The 20,889-nt window shown below is 47.5% G+C and overlaps 1 protein-coding gene across 6 annotated transcripts in view; it reads left to right on the top strand.

Annotated features, from left to right (window-relative positions):
* The window catches only part of HIPK2 (homeodomain interacting protein kinase 2), a 186,762-nt gene that overhangs the window by 119,201 nt on the left and 46,672 nt on the right, over positions 1-20,889 (top strand). For 4 of the 6 annotated variants that reach the window (XR_012380366.1, XM_073899268.1, XM_073899269.1 and 1 more), the window contains exons 3-9: positions 1,503-1,626; positions 1,894-2,013; positions 3,853-3,939; positions 5,589-5,773; positions 10,684-10,846; positions 14,989-15,196; positions 16,083-16,204. Coding sequence is in view for 5 of the 6 variants with exons in the window: in XM_073899268.1 (XP_073755369.1) it covers positions 1,503-1,626; positions 1,894-2,013; positions 3,853-3,939; positions 5,589-5,773; positions 10,684-10,846; positions 14,989-15,196; positions 16,083-16,204 (1,009 nt within the window). In the remaining variant the exon portion in view is untranslated. The remainder of the gene's footprint in view (positions 1-1,502; positions 1,627-1,893; positions 2,014-3,852; positions 3,940-5,588; positions 5,774-10,683; positions 10,847-14,988; positions 15,197-16,082; positions 16,205-20,889) is intronic. The other 2 variants (XM_073899270.1, XM_025854998.2) reach the window with 1 other exon arrangement.

Here is a 20,889-nt window from a genome sequence, read left to right as displayed (position 1 = left end):
AAGATGCCAGCAGTGAGGGGATGGGGAAGACCCGTTAAGTAGGATCAGTGGCAGCTTGCACCAACCCACCACACACAGTAACTCCCTCCTGCCAAGCCTGGGAAGACCCACCCGGCCTTGGACTCTGGCAAAAGCGTGTTTGGAGCCCAGACTGAGGATTATGGCGCTCTAGAAGCCAGCACCTGGCAGAGGTGCCGAATCCCCAGCTCTGAGGAAATGAGGAAACCCTTTGCTTCTGAAAAATCAAGACTGTGTAACAAAACGTGTTGGTTTTTGTTGGTTTTTTTTCAATGCTACGATCTGGAGACAAAAGATGAGCCAGTGAGAGCAAATTTAAAAGAGCAACGTGGGGAGATGCTTTCTAAGTGGGAAGCGTTCAGCTCGAAGCTCCGAGACAAGGGGAGGTATTCTGACCATACTCTTGCTTCCTCCTCCTGTGTTAGCTGGGTGAAAATAACCCAGACGGAGCCATCTCCCCAGCTCCCACTGCTCCCACTCCAGGCTCCTGAAAGGGTAAGAGAGTGGCATCTTCTGGCATTGCTTAATCAAGTGGGAAATTTGCAGAGAAAACAGAGGCTGGGCTAATGCATTTCATTATCAGCAGAGCGCCTTGAGCCACATTTTTTTAAGCTGTGTTCATATCTCATACTTTGAACCAGGTTTTTTCCAAAATGTACCCCTACTTAATCATGACACATTCTTAGAAAAGAAAATGCACTCTGTGGTCTCCTTGGTTTTCGTTACCAACTACATGTGAAAATTTCCTTTTGAATTTAGGTGGTTTCCTTCGGAAGCTCCAGCACGTAACCTTGTCTATCACCTGAAGGGACATAATCCTACAGTCAGGAACGGGTTTATAATGGAGTTCTGATGGTACCCAGACTATGGGTTCTATAATTATAATATTAGAGGACTTTTTAGGAGACTAAGTTTTTAGAAGCTGATGATAAAACAAAAAAAAAAAAATAGTGTTTCCTTACAAAAGTGTGATTCAGACTCCTACGAAGACGGATCATTGGCGTTAATGGATTTTGGATTGAATCCCCTTATTCTGGGTAGAGGCAGCTTGTTTTCTATATTACTGATAAAGTAGAGGACCTGTATTTCAGAATTCCTTTGTAAAAAACCAGGCATTCTCTAAAAATTGGTTTCCTGGGTTTTCAGTTACAAAAGATAACTCCTGAGTCTCTCTAAAGTGGTTACTAGCTCATCTGGTTAGAGTATAATGGTAATGAAGTCAATGGATGGGGCTCCCTGTAGGTCTATTCTAGACCTACCCTTCATCTCAGCCAGCCGTCTGACCACACTGCCTGCTTACAGGGAGGACCAAGCGCAAGAATGGAGGGATCACTGCCACGCCGTGCAAGAACCATAGGTCCTTTAGAGGGAGGCAGTCATGGCATCCTGGGTTTGAAAGATAGGATTTTATGTAGAGTTCATATAGAAATAGCTGCCTGCACTTCCACGTCGCTAATGATTTCTCTCCCCTTCTTCCTTTTCAGGGCCCCTGAGATCATCCTTGGTTTACCATTTTGTGAGGCAATTGACATGTGGTCCCTGGGCTGTGTCATTGCGGAGCTGTTCCTGGGCTGGCCGCTCTATCCCGGCGCTTCCGAGTACGATCAGGTGGGTCCAGGCAGCTCAGGCGTTCACAAGAAGCACTTCCTTTATAACATGACACATGGATGGGTTTATAGGGTGTTTGCTTGTCTCCCAAACCTTGCTTCCCGTAACAGTGCTTTTCTTTCTTTATTCCTCTTTCTTGCCCCTTTTTCTTCCATTACTTCTTTCTTTCCCTATAAAATTGTCATTTTTGTCAAAGGCACTAGAGCCATGAGGACACCATAGGTAGGACAGGAAACGGCCTGACCTCCTTCTCCTCTTTTCTTGCAGATTCGGTATATTTCACAAACACAGGGTTTGCCAGCTGAATATTTATTAAGCGCAGGGACAAAGACAACTAGGTTTTTCAACCGTGACACAGACTCACCGTATCCTTTGTGGAGGCTGAAGGTAGGAAGAGTGGCCCCTCCACTCCTCCCCAGTGCCCGACACTCAGGGAAGAAGGGCACCGTCCACTTAGTGGGGGAGATTTTACCATCGGCACGTGGATCCTGGATTTCGCTTTGATTCAGCCAGCAGCATGGGAGAGGGGGTGACCATTGTTGACATGTGGGATGGATGAATTCGGATGTTCAGAAGCACCACTTTGTTTGGCTTGCTGCCTGCGAGGCTCAAATCCCAAGTTCTGGTGGCTAAACTCCTGGGATATAATCCCAGTAAACCATGATGACTTGTTGGGTTTGTGCTGGAGACAGAAATGAACCACCCCCTACCCTCGAGGAGCTCCCAGTCCAAAGGGAACCCGGACGCATGTGGCAAGACCAGGCCCCCACCCCCCACACCCCCACTGTCACAAGTGCCCTGTCCCTGGTAGGAGCAGAGTGTGGGGCCAGGAGGAGGGATCCTTGAATACTGCCTGGGGCAGAGGGTCAGGGAGGAGCATTTGAGCTGGGCCCAAAAAGATGAAGAGGGTCTTCCAGGCAGAGGAAACAGCCTCAGCAGCGTGGCATCCTAAGGCTCTAGGGAGGGGTCTGTCTGTCCGAGCCGGCAGGTGGTAAAGCATGCCATTGTACACCATAAACTCTTGGGTGGTTTTACTTTAACGGAAACATGTTTTGCTTTCACTTTGATCTGTGCCTGGTAATTAAAATTAATGTGTTTTCCTGGGAAGGAGAAAATAATGCAAGTCTTAAGTATGTTTTATGTTTTTAGGTTGTTTTTTGTTTTTTGTTTTTTGTTTTTGCAAGAGAGTAGGTGGGGTTTTTTGTTGGGTTTTTTTGGCTTTTTGTGTTGTTTTTTTTTTTTTTACAGAAACCACAGCCAAATTCTAATATGATTTAATGATAAAGTGTGGCCAGTAGTTGCAGATCTAGAAAAGAGATCTGAGAGTTAAGCAAGCACTCTGAGGCTGTTGATGAGAGGGCTGGCATTTGGCAACTGTGAGAGTGAGCAGCTCAGGGTGAGGTCCAGTGAAAAAGAGTTCCGGGGTGGAGAAGGGTGAGGCCAGCCAGGGGCAGGGTTCGCTTCTATATCTTAGTGAGGAGCCTCGGTCCTCCGTGTCTGGCTGTTCCTGGGATCAGAGCTGGGATCCTAGCAGCTCCAGGTGTGGCATCCTTGAGTGAGATTTTGAAGATCAGTTACCTGTGATCCATGGATGAGTCCAGAAACCCCTAGTAATTGGAGACAGCAGCTTCCTAGACCAAGGCCGGTGCAGGCACCATATGCGCACGGCCCAGCCCCAGGAGGACTCTGGGGCCAGCTGCCGCTCCCTGGCCATGTCACCTTGGCAGACTCCTTAAGTTTGCCATTCCTCTTTCTCCCTCTAGAACATGGGTCGGTCATTGTCCTACCGAGGGTGGTTGCGAAGAACACTGAATGAGCTCATGGGCTTTAGAACGGTGCCTGGCAGGCAGTGAGAGCCTCTAGATGAGAGTTTGAGAAATAAAATTTAAATTTATAACTCTGTGGAAAAGGGCCTCTCCTTCTCCACATGTGGAATCTCACCTTATCCCTTAAACTCGGGGGAGAATGAAGGGTTGTCAGGGATGTGGCACATTCTTGTTGGAACCCTCTGGGTCTGATTCAGAGTAGGCCCCCAAAGGGTGTTTGTGGGAAGGAAAGGAGAGAGATGCGTTAGTGTGGTGGATGAGCAGGTCACTTTAAGAAGAGTGTCCTCTGCAAGATGGGAAAAAGACCCTCCATGAGAAGCAGAAGCTCCAGGGTTGGAGTCACAGTGACGAGGAAAGCGTTCACAAGACCAGTCAATCAGCTTTTGCCTCTTTTGACTAGACACCAGATGACCATGAAGCAGAGACGGGGATTAAGTCGAAAGAAGCAAGAAAGTACATTTTCAACTGTTTAGATGACATGGCCCAGGTAAGCCCCATGGGTGAGTATGCAGTGTTCGCCCTTTACAAACCAAGCACACAAGACCTCTGCGTAGTGTAAGATGGCGGCTAGAAATTGATGTTACTCAACTGCGGTGGTTGACCTTGGCCCTGAACAGTGATATGCCACTCTTAGTAAGAATACCATTGGGTTGGTGGAACATTTTCAAAACCTTAACACCAGCTCTTCAAAAATAGCTTCAGTTTATTGGGTCCCATTTGTAAAAAAAAAAAAAAAAAAAAAAAAAAAAAAAGTACTGGCCAATCTTAGTGATGTTTTCATGAGAGGAATTCAAGCTCATTAGCACACTGGAGTCCCACGCCCATGATGCAGTGTATTAATTCTCTCAGGCTGCTGAAACAAGGTTCTACAAACTGGGTGGCTTAAGACAGCAGACATTTATTCTCTCACAGTTCAAGAGGCTAGAAGTTTGGCGTTAAAGTACCGTGTCAAGGCCATGTCCCCTCTGAAGGCTCTAGAAAGGAACTGTGCCGTGCCCCGGTCCTCATGTCTGCTGGCCCCTGGCAATCCTCTGTGTTCCCTGATGTGTAGCTGCATCACCCCGACCTCTTCATCCTTCTTCATTCGGCCTTTATTCCTGGATTTCCTCTTGCCCATGCACCCAAACCTCCCTCTTCTTTCTCTTATAAAGACACCAGTCACCGGTTTGGGACCCACCCTACTCCCATATGACCTCATTTCAACTTGGTTGACATCTGCAAAGACCCTGTTTCCAAATAAGGTCACATTCACAGGTACTGAGCATTAGGACTTAAACATACCTTTTGCTGCCACACAACTCAACCCACTTTAGTCAGTCTCTCTCAGCTCACTGGTGGGACCACCGGCTCTCACCTTTGTGCCCAGAGAAAATTCTAGAACTTTAGCTATTTTTAGTGTAAAGACAAGTCTAAAATCAGGACAACACAAAGAGAGTTTTTCTTAAAAGCAATGAGAAGTAAAGCTATATAGACCGATAAACACTCGGCCCACTTCTTACTGAAGGCAAGTGTGACCAAAATCATGATTCTGAGTAAAGGATACTTGTTGGTTGAGTAGAAGCTTAGATTGTCTGAGAAAACTGAAATTGCTTTCCAGAGCTTGCCTTGGAAAATAATAGAAAGCACCACAAAACAAGTCTTTCAAAAGCTGTCTTAAGCTTCCTCTTGGAAGAAAAACTCTATGCTCAGATATCCTGCTCGTCTTGGCCAGAGATAAGCCCCGTGAACTCGGGGCCTAAATTAATTCTGGCCCTAACTCAGGGCATTGCCAGAGGACACAAACATTATAGACGGAAGAAGAGGTCACATCGGCTTCTGATTAAATAAAGAACCCTTTTTTGCATTTCATTTTTTACTACTTGCTTGTAGTTATTGTTTTTCAATTGTGGTAAAATATGCATAGCCTAAAACCGACCGTTTTGACCATTTTGAAGTCTCTAATTCAGTCGTATCAAATACATTCACATTGTTGTGCAACCAATGTCCAGAAGTCTTTCCATCTTGTGATTATTTTCAGTGAAGTGTGATATGAGGTACATTTCAGCTTAACTGATGGAAGCAGGAGCAGAGAATAAGGGAAGTAGGGGGAGATGGGGCACATCAGGGTTTTGGTAACCTGTCCCGATTTCCCTCCAGGTGAACATGACAACAGATTTGGAAGGGAGTGACATGTTAGTGGAGAAGGCAGACCGGCGGGAGTTCATCGACCTGTTAAAGAAGATGCTGACCATAGATGCTGATAAGAGAATCACTCCAATTGAAACCCTGAACCACCCCTTTGTCACCATGACACACCTACTCGATTTTCCCCACAGTACACAGTAGGTGTCTTACTCGATGCTTTTTACCAGGGGTCAGCAAACGTTTTCTTTAAAGTCCCAGAAAGTAAATATTTTAGGCTTTGTGGCCATATAATAGTTCTGCCCTTACAGGCTGAAGAAAGGTGGCAGCCAGATTGGGCAGCCCGGGGCCACACTTTGCTTCACACCAGAAAGGAGGGAATGGTGGAGCGTGGGAGAGCGCCAGGCAGGATGAACCGGGCCCTGGGACCTGTGCATAAAGGGAGTGCTCAGAACGGCAGCATCTATGAAGCGAAGCCACTCAGTGCCAAAGCTCACTCCCAGAACCATTCTGGAGTGGCCTCTGTCTGGTCGGGATCCGGGTTTGTTCCTTCGGTCATCCATCCATTCAGCAGGCTGTGTACTGTGCCACATGCGGGTACAGTGCGGGGCAGAGCAGACGGGGGGCCCCCGCCCACTGGGGCTTCCAGCCTGTAGGTGAGGGAAAGCCACCAAACAGGTGACCCCCAAAGAAGCCGGCTGTTATCAGGGAAAGTAGGCTGCCATCGGGGCAGGGCAGGGCAGCCCCCGAGGAATGACCGCCGAAGGAGGAGCAACAGGGAACCAGGGACCAAGGCCAGCAAGGGCAGGAAGGGCACTGCCCGCGTGGGGACTCCCAGCAGGGGCGGCACGGGGTGGGAGCTGGGGTTCTGGCGGGGGAGAAGAGGCCTCGGGGTGAGCCGGGCAGGGCCCCATGTTAAAGATTTGGGTCTTCATCCTAAGAGCAGTGGAAATCACGGAGGGACTCCCGAGCAAGGGATGGCTGGTTAGAGTTGCATTTAACAAACACCTACCTGCTGCTCCATCAAGTCAGAGGAGCTAGGAGGCCAAGTGCCCGTCAAGGTTGGCGAGGTGAAAGTTGTGGGTGGCCCGAGAGCTGTTAGGGGGGAAGCCCCAGCAGGTTGCAGGACCGAGGGGAGGGGAGGGAGAAACAGGAGTGACTAGAGGGGCCCAAGGGGGTTCTTCTGATATGAAGAGACCGGAACAGTTCAAGATGCTGGCAGGAAGTGTGTGTAGTAAGCGAGGGATTGAAGAGAAGGATGCAGAAGTTCCCTGAGACGCCGGGAGGGGCCATTGTTACACGTGGGTGTCAGCAGGCACGCTGGCTGGATGAGGGAAGCCGAGGACATTCCTCAGGCAGCTCCTGTCTTCTTTTGTTGAGAGCCAGATGGTTGGTGGCTGAAGCAGCATAGGAAAGCCTGGGTAGTCGGGGTAGGAGGCGGCAGAGCGAACTCACCAGAGCCTTAGGGGACAGCTGCGGAGCACGGAGGTTGGACGTGAATAGTGGGGAGGGTAACCGGACCCCCCAGGTGAGGGCCTGGAGAGAACTGACGGTTAGTTGGGGTCACCCCCGTTGGAGCTTGGCCAGGCTGCTAAGAGGAGAAGACAAACTGAGAGACCAGGGACGGTGGCAATAGAGTGGTCGGAATCCAGGAGGACGGCTGTGGGAGGCCTAGCTGTGCGAGGGGAAGGAGGCAAAGAAGGAGGGGCCGGAGGGGCTGAGTGGGCTGATCGCCTCAAAGACTGGTGATCTTAGGAACCGCCGAAAGAGCCAGAGGGGCGAAGGAGCGGCCGGGAGATGCGATGCTTGAATTTGCAGTGTGGGGAAGTGGAGCAGTTGCGGGTGGTCGTGCGCGGGTGGCTAGAAATGACAACAGACCACCAGGACGAGAAGTAGCTGAGAAGCCGGAGCTGCGGTCCGAAGCCTCCCCTGGTGGGCAGGGCATGGGGCACAGTGGAGGACAGAGCTGGCACAGGCCTCAGTGATGGACGGGGAGAGGTGGTGGCAGGACGGGAGGAGTGTGGCTTTGCGGAGGCTGAGGAAACAAAGCACACCAAGGGCCTGACTGGCTTAAACAGCAGAACTTTATTTTCTTACATTTTTAGAAGACCAAGACCAAACACCAGGACCAAGGTGTTTGGCGGCATTGGTTTCTTCTAAGGCCACCCCGCCTGGCTTGTAGACGGCCGTCTCCCCCCTCTGCCCTCCCGCGGCCCTCCTGTACACCTCTGTGTCCCGATTTCCTCCTCCTCGTAGGGAACCGGACGAAGGTCCACCCTGAGGGCCTCATTTCACCTCTTTAAAGGTCCTGTCTCCAAATGCAGTCCCATTCTGAAGTACCGGGGCTTAGACTTCAACAGAGGGATTGGGGGCACGGTTCAGCCCACAACAGAAGATAATGGGAGATGGCACTTCAGCCTCTCAACCTTGAGGTTCTTGGGGTGTGAAAGAATAAATAGTCCATCCCCAGATGTGTGCAGGGAGCAGCAGTGTGCTCGAGAGCGCCAGATCTTAGTTCGGGTTAGGAGGACATAGGGTAGGGACGCATGAAGAGGCTGAGCATAAGAGATACCTGCACATCCTGGCTGGCCCTGCCATGACCAGACTGGGCCGCGTCCCAAGGCTGGACCCTCTCCAAGGTGCAAAAAATGAGTGGGTGGTACCCTCATTACCTCCTCTATTTTCAGAGCTCGTCCTTATCAGTTGACGCTGAGTAAGTCAGATCACATTGCAACAACCAATGTTTCCTTGGTTTGCCAGTACAAAGAAGGAACTCGGACCCCTCCCTGGCAAACTCTCATTCCAAGATTTGTCCTGTTTCTGGGGTGGTAGGGCTAAGTCAAGGGCGTCAGTCTGTACAACAGAAGGAAGGCACACTTGGTGATTTACTGGATAGGGCTCCCGTGAGATCAGTCTTTTTATATTCAGGGATGAAGTGAGACAACTGTGAAACAGCATGGCAGGAGATGGAGTAGTGCTCTCCAGAAGGCTCCCGTCAGCCATCTGCACAGTAGATGAGACAGTCACCCACATAAAGTCAGGGGCGTGGTTGAATGACCTCAGGGCCCCGCCCGTCTCTGGGTCCTGTGAAGGAAGCAATACAGTGCTTCATTGTCCTTGGCGAAAGACCAGGCTTGGAGATCATGAGCATCAGCTTCAGATTCAGAATTTGCTGTAGGTCCAAGAGGATCCCTGGCAATACAGAATTCGGAAAATGGGCCCCAGAAGGAAAGACGGGTCTTTGAGCATACCTAAGCTTACCTGAGAGTAGGCCTAACCCCTCGGGGGCCCTAGAACTGGCTGGGAAGACCATGAGAACTACAGGGCAAGAAGAAACCTCCAGCCCATACTGCTGAAGACCTCCCCACCCTTGGGGCTGGGCCAGAGCTGCCCCAACATCTAGATTAACAGGTGAAAGGGACCCCACCCATTTCTCCGTACCAGGGTGCTAGTGCACAAATTCCTTAAAGACCATTCTCACAGAATTAACCCCAAGTGCAAGTGCTTGCCTGCCTTCGTGAAACTCAAAACTCAGACCACTTCAGCTAGAAAATTCATAGTCTAAAAGCTTTGGGTTGAATTGTCACAAAACCATATAATGCTTTAAATACATTCCAAAAAGAATACAAAACCCATCATTTTATTCTTTCAGCTTCCATGTGAAAGCACTTAACAGTTTGCTTCGTACTCAGTAGATGCTCAAAGCATGTTGGCATTACCAGCATTACCAGTACTTTTAGCTCTTAGTTACCATAGAAGAGGTTTTCCTTTCTCTGCAGGGTCAGCAGTCAGTTAAGTGTTTATATCTTGTGCATTGTGTGGCCATTCTAAGTAGTCATTAACTCTGAAAGAAAGGATTCTCTGAGCATGTCTAAGTTCAGAACATCGTTCGTGGAAAGGATGTTTGGGGATAGCCCACAAACACCCAGTTGGCCCAAAATCTAGCATACGCATAGTATACATTTGTAATCTTAAAGTAGTAGAGAATTAACATTTTATTTATAGTCAGTATTACATTATTTATAATTAAAATAAGTACTTAAAATTGAAATTTAAATGCTGTTTCACTATGCTAAATATTAGCATTTGAGGAAAAGTAAGTTTAATGAGAAGACAGAAGTGAATGAGAAACAATGTATAAATTCTGAAGGACACTCTATGGTGGATTTTCATATGGTGGTTGAGGCCACTGAGGCTTTCCTTTTCCTCCATGCTGATGTCAGCAACACTTTTATACTTCCCTTTCCTAACTAGGGTTTTAGTTTGATTCACAGATGCAGTGGAGGAAGAAAAAGAGGGAGGGAATTTTTATTTCATGTAACTTGGCAAGAATGAGAAAAGCAAAAGGGAGGATGAACCGGGAGGTTAAAGAGGAGATACATGCGCACGTGAAGACTGCCAGTAATTAGCTCCTCACCTTGGCAGATGACCTGTCTGTCCTCTCTAAAACTTCATCCTTACTTGTAAAACAGGGGCGACAATCCTCTCTCCCCCTTGTGGTTGCTGTAGGACTGAGTGAAGGAGTGCTTGCAGACACCTTCCACAGTTCTCAGCCAGTGTTAACCACGATTCTTAATTATTACCAGTAGCACTGTTCCCATTACATGTGCAATTCCAGTGGGGACAAAGAGTGGCAACGGGACAAGGTACTGGGTTGGCTGGTTCCTTGGTCGTCCCGTAGATGGCGCCAGTGCCCCAGAAGTGCAAGGAGTTGTCTTTGGTAAGACTGGCAGGTCGGAAGCTGCTGTTTCTTGTTCCCAGTCAGAGAAACGACCCCGAAGGCCGAGAATGAGCCATGAGGTTGGTTCAGCAGATCAGATATATGAGGAAAATACAGCGAGAGCCGTCACGTCTCTTGTGCTGTGGAGAACCTTTACCCATCCTGGATGGGGGACGGGCGCTAAGGCCGTGGGGGCGGTTCATCTGAATAAAGGTGACTCTTGCAAACGCAGACTCCACGTGAGAAATCCAGGAAAGTAGGCCTAAAGTTCAGTTTCCCCAGTTGTCTTACTTACTGCGTTAACGTTTCTTTCCCACTCTGTCCATTTTCTCCCCTTTATCCCACATTACCTTCCTCTTTCCCTCACGCCTCTGCCTTCTGCGTGAACAGCGTCAAATCGTGTTTCCAGAACATGGAGATTTGCAAGCGTCGGGTGAATATGTATGACACGGTGAACCAGAGCAAAACCCCTTTCATCACGCATGTGGCCCCCAGCACGTCCACCAACCTGACCATGACCTTCAACAACCAGCTGAACACTGTCCACAACCAGGTGAATGGGGAGCAAAGGGGAAGGCGGGCAGGGCTGACGGTGAGCATCAAGAATTGTATTTTCCCCCTCAAACCTAGTCAGGGGATCAGATTCTTCCAGTATCATGTACAGCAGACAATATCATACACAAAAGTCCTCTACTATGTAAGAAAGTGTTTACTTCCAAACTTACTTCCTTTGAGAGACCTAGGCACTCTGTATGGACTGCTGGTCCCACGGAAAGGTCCCAGAAAGGACTCTTGGGATGCTTTTTCTGAGATGGTACCTCTTAGTGTTTCCTTCTGTCCCGATGTGGGAACAATGTAAAGCCTCCTGCTCTAATGCTTTTATGTCTGACATCTGCCCGGTAAAGAATTCGAGCACGGGAAGGGACGCTGGCGATCACGCAGGGCAGACCCCTTCTCCTTGTCCCTGTACTTACTGCTGGGTCCACATGATCTCCTCTTGGGACAGATAAAACCTGTCCTTTCTCCAGGTCACAGGGAAAATCAGCTCATCAGTCTGTCACCAGAATCCCAGCAGCCGGAACTAGAAGGGACCAGGGAAGTAAGGTTTTCTTCCCACACATTTCCAACTTTTTACAAAAAATTAGTAGAACTCCACACCTTACGTGTTATTCAAAATAGGAATGAGACCCAGGAACTATTTACTGAGTGAATAATCTCCAAATCCTAGTCCAGGCTGCCTCTGGTATCTAAGAAAGAGACTTGTACTTTTATTCCCAAATCCTGGTCTTCCCACTTCCCCCAAAGAACTAACTGTCCCTAGATATTTTTTTCAGCCTTCCTATCAAATCTGCAGTGGTCACAACACTCCTGTGTGTGTCTGCACACACCGCACCAGAGGAAAGGAGTGTCTCTTCTAATCCTGAAACATGGAGACCTCCGCCCTGCCCTCCACACTCTTCTGACAGGTCCCTTCCTGGCACTGAAGAGACACTGACCTCAGCTACCAGCCCCCACTCCCACCTCCTCCTCCCCTCCCCCACCTCCCTGGTCTCTAGGCCAGGCCTGCAGCACACAGAGTTGCTGATGCTGAGCTTTTCTTCCCTGCCCTCTCTCCCCCTGCCTATATCCAGGAGAGGCCACCTGGAATCTGCCACCCCTGGGGGCCATTGGTATTCTTAAGACTCTCCTTAGCGGGGGGCGCCTGGGTGGCTCAGTCGGTTAAGCGACTGCCTTCGGCTCAGGTCATGATCTCAGGGTCCTGGGATCGAGCCCTGCATCAGGCTCTCTGCTTGGCAGGAGGTCTGCTTCTCCCTCTCCCACTCCCCGCTGTCTCTCTCTCTCTGTCAAGTAAATAAATAAAATCTTAAAAAAAAAAAAAAAAAAGACTCTCCTTAGGGGGAAGAGCTAATGCTAAGATTTGGCATCCGAAGAAACAAAGGGTCCCTCCCAGGGCCTGGCCCAGTGCTCAGGCTAAGGTGTCCAAGGCAGACAGATGAGCTCCTTGACAAAATACCACCATGGTTTTGTCCTTCATCACCAGAACCCCATCACACTGGCTGGCAGAAGAGGGTTTGTTTTGTTTTAAGATTTTATTTATTTATTTGAGAGAGAAAACGAGTAAGCAGGGGAAGGAGCATAGAGAGAGGGACAAGCAGACTCCATGCTGAGGGTGGAGCCTGACACGGGGCTCTATCTCATAACCCCAAGATCACGACCTGAGCCCAAACCAAGAGTCTGACACTTAACCGCCTGAGCCATGCAGGTGCCTCCAGATGGGTTAATATAACTGAGAAGTTCATTTAAATTGATGGTGTTGGGGGGTTTCAGTGCAGAGCACAGGGGACCCAGGTGAGACCTTGGAGCACAGAGGCTTGGAGGGAATGCTGTGTGTCAAAGATTTGTGTGAGTCAGCAGGGCCTGTACTCACAGCATGCTCGTCAGCAGTGAGTAGACTCTCTGGCTGGTGCCATGAGCACAGAGAGCAGAGGGAGATAAATTTGGAAGGGAAAGTTGGCCAAACCGTGGGAAAGGAGTGCCAGACTGAAGTGCGTATATAGTGTTCATTAGACAGTAATTGGAGATTTTGGGGGCAGAGGTGGTGACAGGCACAAAGTAGTCTTCTGGAAAGAATGTTCTAGCCTCAGCCCCAAGAAGAATTGGAAGGGGGGAGAGTGAAGGCCAGAACTTAACTAAACAGAGCCCAGGCACCAGGGGAGAGACCCTCAGCTACGGAGGGTCAGGTCCCAGGGATGATTTGAAGGAGGCAGCCGCAGGAGGTGGAGTGGTCGAGTACCCGAGTGGGAATCTGGAGGATATTGGTCCCCAAGGAGGGAAATGTGTATGGGGAGGAGCCTCCAGGACAGGTGGGGCCCCAGAGAGAACAGAGAGGAAACACAACGCATGTCATCAGTAACAAAACACAGATGCTCACACATGCGCGTCACCCATGCATTCCCAGTCACACTACCTGGAGGCCCAAAACAGCCACTTATTGTGACAATACGTATCTTAAAATCCAAACATGTATGCTACATAATGTAGTGATTACTTTCAAACAAATTAATTTGCTTTGCACAGAAATTCAACATAGGGGCGCCTGGGTGGCTCAGCTGGTTAAGCGACTGCCTTCGGCTCAGGTCATGATCCTGGAGTCCCGGGATCGAGTCCCGCGTCGGGCTCCCTGCTCGGCGGGGAGTCTGCTTCTCTCTTGGACCCTCCCCCCACTCATGCTCTCTCTCTCTCTCATTCGCTCTCTCAAATAAAATAAAATAAAATAAAATCTTTAAAAAGAAAAGAAATTCAACATAAAGTCTTAAGTATTAAAAAAATGTAAAATGAGATTTTATGCTTTTTATCAAATTTGACATATATTCGTAGCCTTCTTAAAACCCTATTTCCACATGTGTCCAGGATACCCTTATGGCTCTTGCCTCCTTATCCTTCAGTCCATGGAACCTCTAGCAGCAAAACTTGTAAACAGCGTTGAATTCGAAGCCACGGTGACCCCCTGCCCCTATCTTGCTCAGGATCGGTGTGAAGAAGGCTAAATGGGGCAAAGCCAGAGGCTTCCCAATTCAGAACTGAGTTTTCTTGCTTCCCAGGGAAGTTCATTCTCAAATGATGTCTCTTTCCGAAAGAGAAGAGACAGAGAACATAATTTCAGAGTTAGTTAACTCCTCTCAAAATTCTCCTCACCCACTGGCATCTCTCCTCTCTGGCTTCCAGCCTTCAGAGCCGAACGCCAGTGTACGATTGCCCCAGACTCAAACAAGGAAGCCCAGACTGCGTGTCCCTCTCCCTGGCTATCTGTTTCTATGGCGTGTTAATGTCTATAGCTCTCTGTTTCTATGGCGTGTTAATTTCTATAGCTCTCTGTTTCTATGGCCTGTTAATTTGCAGTAGTGGGCTCTGCAGCCATCTCTAAACAGTACTCCCCTTAGGCCTGAACAGGAGAGCCCCCTTCCGAGGCCTACCTACCTCAGCCTTCCTCCGTGTGTATGTGCTTCCTTGCCAAACACTGGGTACCTGGGCCCCTGTGCCTGTAGAGGCCTCCTCCTGGCTTCATCCTCCCGAGTATGGACTGTGCCACCAGGCCCAAGGGAAAGGGACTGTGAACAGAGCTTGGACGTGTGGGCTGGCAGGTCCGCATATGTGCACCCAAAGCCCCGGAGTTGTGGGATGGAGCTGGGGCAGGAAGAGCAGGCAGACAGGAGGTCAGCTCTCGCCTCCTCCCCTGCCCTCCCACTCCCCGCCCTGTCACCATGTTCCAGTGCAGAACCCAAGGAATCCAAGAGTCCTAAACTTAAACCTGGCCTTCCAGGTAGTTGTGAAGTATATTTATCAAAGTGGAAGGGTAGAACATAAATAGTTTCTGGCCCAATTTTTAACTTTGCCGTTTTTAGACCTACATTATGCAAGCTTCCGTTTGCCCTCTCATCCAGGCCCCACAAATGCTAGGACTTGGCCTGAGCGTGAGCACCGAAGGAGATTCTATTGTGGCGGCAGGTGCCTGCTTTTCCCTGAGACTCAACTGTGTCTCCACTCCCCTCCGTTTTTGCTTTTTTGCTCTTGGTTTTTATTCGTTTGCTCTTCTTTTGAGTTCATTTATTTGCTTTAGACTCGTGGCTCCCAACATACCACCTCCCTCATTTTTTATGTTTGTTTATTTTTGTTTAATCCCCATCATTCCTTTAGGCTCCCACCTCCACCAGTGCCACTCTTTCCTTAGCCAATCCCGAAGTCTCCATACTAAACTACCAATCTGCACTCTACCAGCCCTCAGCGGCATCCATGGCCGCAGTGGCCCAGCGGAGCATGCCCCTGCAGACGGGAACAGCCCAGATCTGTGCCCGGCCCGACCCCTTCCAGCAAGCTCTCATCGTGTGTCCACCCGGCTTCCAAGGTAAGGATGAGCAGACACAGCCCCTCACCTGCTTACCGGATGACCTCTGGGGCACTGGTACCCGTGGTTTTCCCACATCACTGAACTTGAGGACCCCTCTCCTGCTCTGGCCAGCCTAGGAACAACAGGACTTAAGCCTCAGCACCAAGTTGTTTTTCTCCCCACCTGCTGGTGTTTTTGTCCCCAGCCAGCATGTTGTTTGCGCGCCTGTTGTTAGGCTGATGTCAGCTTACATTTCCTCCAATGAAATATCCTCCTGGAGGGTTAGCTGTAGAGAGTTGGCACTCTGCCAGCCAACGCAGTCTCCTGCTCTCATGAAAAATACAAATCTGACTGAAAAGTACCTCCCAGGCCAGTTCCCCAAATGATTCTTTAGCCACGCACCCCAACACTCTTCTCCTGAAAGTTCTAAGAAGCCAGAGTTGACTGTGTACGAGATTACCGTGTATCTGGAAAGCTCAAGTATGTTTCCACAAACCTCACAGTGTAAGCCTGTGTGTGGCTGCTCAGGGTCAGAGTCGGCGCAATTCTGGTGGATTCAGATGCTCTTCCTGACACCCCTGACGTTGACATACCACAAGTGTATTTTCATGTTAGAAGCCACTTTTCTGCTGGGATTTGTCGGCATAACTGTTCCACTTTAGGCTTTTACAGACTCCTTAATTTGACTTTCTAGTCTCTGAAAAGGTTCAAAGTTGGTTTTTTGTGCCTTTTAAAATTTTGAGTTAGAAACTAAAGGGGAGACTTGCAAAGGACCAGGTGATAGCCGGCAGGGACCGGAGTGAAGGGGAGATGAGACCTGACCAGCTGGCTAGGAAGGTTCTCCGCATCCAGCAGTTTCTGACCCCCCAACAACCCCTCTCTCCCTTGCCCGGGTCTGGAATAGGGTTGCAGGCCTCGCCCTCTAAGCACGCTGGCTATTCCGTGCGAATGGAGAATGCTGTGCCTATCGTCACTCAAGCCCCAGGAGCGCAGCCTCTTCAGATCCAACCAGGTCTGCTTGCCCAGGTAATTCTTTCTTTATCCTTACTGGTATTACCATTATCCGTGTTAATGTCGTTAACAAAAGAGATAGATCTCTGCTAATTCCCTCCTTGGCAATGAGTTAGGTGCTTCGACTCATTAGAATAGATCAGTAATATTCTGAATGATCCCCAGGTGAATCACCTTCCTACGTATCTTGCTTATAATTCCACAAAGAAATTTAGACACAGGAAGAGTCTGGGGAAATTATTATTACCATTGTAGCTTTATAATGCAAATTAATATGGGAGACATAGGTTTTAATCCTAACTCTGCTGATAACTTTGTGACCTAAGGCAAGTCAGTTAACATTTCTTTGCCTTGAATTTCTTTCTTATAAAATAGAAATGACTTTTTTAGAGCCAAAAGGAGCCTTGGAGATTATCTCCTTATTTCATAAGGGGTTGAAAAACCAGATCACCAAAGCTGTGATCTGGAACCTTCCTTCTCTGTTCACATAGGTTACTCCGAAGGCAGAATGAGAACACAGAGGTGAAAGTGGTTGAAAATGTGTAAAATGTTGTGGAAATTTAAGGTAACAGAGTGAGGCAATGATAACGGTAATCAGTCTTTAATGGCACTCGAACAAATATATCATCATTATGCCCGACACTTTATAGTTGTTAATTGATTTAATCCCTACAACAGCACCATAAGTAAGGTATCTGTCTCCAGGTGACAAATAGGGAAAACAGGCACAATCCCTGGCTCAGAGTCCCATGGCAATCAGGTGACAGAACCAGGATGCAAACCCTTCCACAGAATCGTTTCCATTGCTGGGCGGCAAGGACAGCTTAACCTAACTGTTGTTAATTTAGAAGCACATTAATTTGTAAACAAGGTAGGTTCCCAAAGCCTTTTTTCAAAGTGTTCCTACAGACACTTCATTTATGGTATCTTCCCTTGAACAGAAGTGTTTGGTTTTATTTTTACTGTACTGAAATTGCATAGGTTTGGGCTCTCTAGCCCATTGGCCTTTCTAATGTTCTGCTGTCTTCACCGTTAAAACTAACACGTCTTGCTGTCTGGTAGGGAAAGCCCTGTTCCCATTTCGTCCTTCCAATTCTTCAAAATTTCCTTGTCTAGCCTCGTCCCTTCACTTTCCATATGAATTTAACCATGACTCTTACAAACAAAACAATCACTGACTCCGAGTCACACAGCAATTAGCAATTACCACTTCAAAACAAAAGGCCCTGGAGTGTACTTACTGGACTTGGGTTAAATTTTATATTTACCTGAGGAAAAGCTGACATCCTTATGGTATTCAGTCATTTCATGCACGAACACAGCAAAACTGAATATTTATCTTTTACTCTTTTCATTAAAGGTTTCCTTTGTTGGAATAATTCCTAAATATTTTGCAGGTTTTGTTGCTATTAATAATTTTATTAATTTTCTTTTCCAATTACTTGTTTTTGGTTTCTAGGACTAAACCTGTTTGGTCTACTGAGTTTGTTATCTAGCAGTCCTTTTTTTTTTTTAAGATTTCATTTTTTTTTATTAGAGAGAGAGTGCGTGTGCGCACGTGTGCGCATGTGTGCACACGAGCAGGGAGAAGGGCAGAGGGACAGGGAGAAGCAAACTCCCTGCTGACCAGGGAGCCCGACACGGGGCTCGATCCCAGGACCCTGAGATCATGACTGGAGTTACCCAGGTGCCCCTATCTAGCAGTCCTTCTAAACTGAGTAGTTCTGGTTGTTTCTATGAATTCCTGTGGATTTCTTATGGGGACTATCTTTTTTTTTTTTTTCATTTTTTTATTATTATGTTAATCACCATACATTACATCATTAGTTTTTGATGTAGTGTTCCATGATTCATTGTTTGTGCATAACACCCAGTGCTCCACGCAGAATGTGCCCTCCTCAATACCCATCACCAGGCTAACCCATCCCCCCACCCCCTTCCCCTCTAGAACCCTCAGTTTGTTTTTCAGAGGGGGACTGCGTTCTTACTAGCTTTGTTTCTTCCTTTACAATCCTTACGCTACTATGCTGCCAGCACCTCAAAACAATGTTCACAACAACAGTGTGGACGCTGGACATCCTTAAGTGGTACCTGACTTTACAGGAAATTCTTCTGTTTGCCATATTTTGTCTGCTATCAATATTTGATAGAAACTTCATCAAGCTTGCTAATTTTTTAATGGAGTTATATCACATGTTCTTTCTGCATCTAGTAAAATACTCATGTGCTTTTTGTTCATTCATCTGCTAACGTGACAAGTTACATTAACAGGTTTTTAATGTTAAACTATCCTTGTATTTCTGAGATGAGCTTTATTTGATCACGTGTGTTTGATACGCATTTATTCTTTTCAATATTGGAGTGGTTGTAAATATTGTGGTTAGTGTTTTTGCATCTATGTTCGGAAGTGAGAAATGGCCTTTAATTTGTCTCACTTAGAGAATCCCTATCTAATTTGAGCATGGAGGTCATCCCAGTCTCATACAATATGTTGGATGTTATTACCCTCTTCTTCTGTGTTCTGGAACAACTTATTTAAGGTGGATATTTATCATTCTTCGTCTCTGTTCTGAAGTCCAAAATGATATTGCAGTGACCGCTGACACCAGCTTCTGATGGCACACAAAGTTGTGTTGCTGAAAGTTTATAAACAGAGAACCTTCCATATTTAAAGTAGGCCTTCCACTTCTACTTCTCCCACTGGCCCTCAGAGCTTCCTTTTGCTCACACAGTTTGGTAGGCGGGAGTTTGGAAAAGGTCAAGAAAGATCAAGCACACTCCAGGGGCCAACTATCTTGTTCATACTTCCTCTGATTGGCAGAAATCCAGACCAGCCTCCCAGTGCTCCTCCTCTGTGAGCCAAAACCTATAGAACTCACACATACTTAAAGATTTTTTGTTTGTTTGCCCACTTAACCCTGGCAAGCCAGAAATCATTTCTGAAAGAAACAATAATTAGCATTCTTATTAGCTAACCTAGACATTCTTCATTATTCACCTTGGGGAAAACCGGTAGGCTCAGCATTTCTGAATTTGTTTGTCCTTTCATCGTAGCAGGGAAGAGCTTTACCTTTGCCTACTTGAAAGAGTCCCTAGAGTGCTGTAAATCTCCCAAGTGGATTTAACCTAAAGCTGTAATTGGAAGAGGGAACAAAAAATACGTGCGCAGAGTTTAGTCACTACAGTGTTTATGACAGGAAACTACTAGAAGCAATTTGAATGTTCATCAGTAGGAGATTTGTTAATAAATTGATGTGTGTGCATAAAATGGAGCACCATGTAGCCATTAAAAAGGACATGGTAGGGGTAGGGGTGCCTGGGTGGCTCAGTTGGTTAAGCATCTGCCTTCGGCTCAGGTCATGATCCTGGAATTCTGGGATCGAGCCCCATGTTGGGCTCCCCACTCAGCGGGGAGTCTGCTTCTCCCTCTGCCCTTCAGCCTGCTCGTGCTTGCTCTCTTGCTCACGCTCTCTCTCTCTCAAATAAGATCTTAAAAAAAAAAAAAAAGAAAGGACACGGTAGACTAATTATGTGTCTTGACATGCAAAGATTTCTTATGTTAGGTTAAAAAAAACTCCTGCACTATCCAGTGTCACTGTATGTCTTTCTGTCCATTGGTTGTTTTCTTTCTCTGTTTGTCACTTAATCCATGCCAGTATGTTAGCCTATAAAGGTGGAGCGCTCTCCTAGATATTTTTAACTGGTGCCTTCAAAGGATGAAAGTAAGCTAACTTATAAAACTAGTTGGGTGGCTATAAAAAAGCAATAACTAAACATTTAAACTAGTGCCTTCATTTTTCTCTGGGTAAATTTCTAGGTATCAGGGAGAGGCATTCCAAATATTATTCTTTAAGTATATCCAAAGAGTGGGTATCACTCTTTTTACAAATATTTAAACCTTTCCAAGGATTGTATTTGTGGAAGTTTAGAGACGGACGGAGTCTTTTGAGTCATTCCTCCTGTCTGTTTTGTTTGCTTTGCCTTCTCCTCCCCACCTTCCAGCAGCATCTCACATCCTTCAAAGGGAAACCGTCTCTCTGGGGTGCCCCAAGGGTGTGTGCACGGAAGGCCGGAGTGAAATCACACCCTCTTGTGTCAGTGGTCTGGGAGTGGTCTTCACAGACCAACAAGGAGACAGTCTTGTTGGTACTGCCCAGAGGGGATTGGCACCTCTGTCCTCCCAAGCCTCAAGCCAGAGCACCTTGACCACCATCAGGAATTGTGAATGAGTGGGTAAAGGTAGAGAGGTGGGAAATACAGTGCTCAAATGAGACAGTATTGAATTTATCTCACTTTTCAAATGCCAGGGCCCCAAACCCCCTTTGACTAGGAAGGCTGGAATAGAAATTCAGAGCTCCCTCCCACCCACCCCGCCAAGATATGGAGATTCGTGAAAGACTGTGGCTTCTCACAAAGAAGGTGCCTTTTTCTAGCCAGTCAAGTCATATCACCTGAATCCCTTTAAATGCTTCCCTAAGGACAAACAGTTGGCTGGAACTTCTTAAACTGTCTAAAATACAAAACTTCAGTGCTTCTCACTTAAAACCTCCTCTGGTGACATTTTCAGCAACCAGTCTGTCCAACCTTTCTGTCTTGCTCTCTGCTTCTGTCTTGCTTGGTGCCTGAATTGTTAATGAATAAGGAAAACTTTTCCATGCTACGTCTATGCATTTACCTTGAGTCCCTGATCCTCAATAGAG

Source organism: Callorhinus ursinus, unplaced genomic scaffold, assembly GCF_003265705.2.
Source record: "Callorhinus ursinus isolate GAN/ISIS: 27379988/994484 unplaced genomic scaffold, GSC_fseal_2.0 scaffold12, whole genome shotgun sequence".
Taxonomy (NCBI): Eukaryota; Metazoa; Chordata; class Mammalia; order Carnivora; family Otariidae; genus Callorhinus; species Callorhinus ursinus.
The sequence above is the reverse complement of the archived record's forward strand: the minus strand, read 5'-3'. Positions and strand labels throughout refer to the sequence as shown.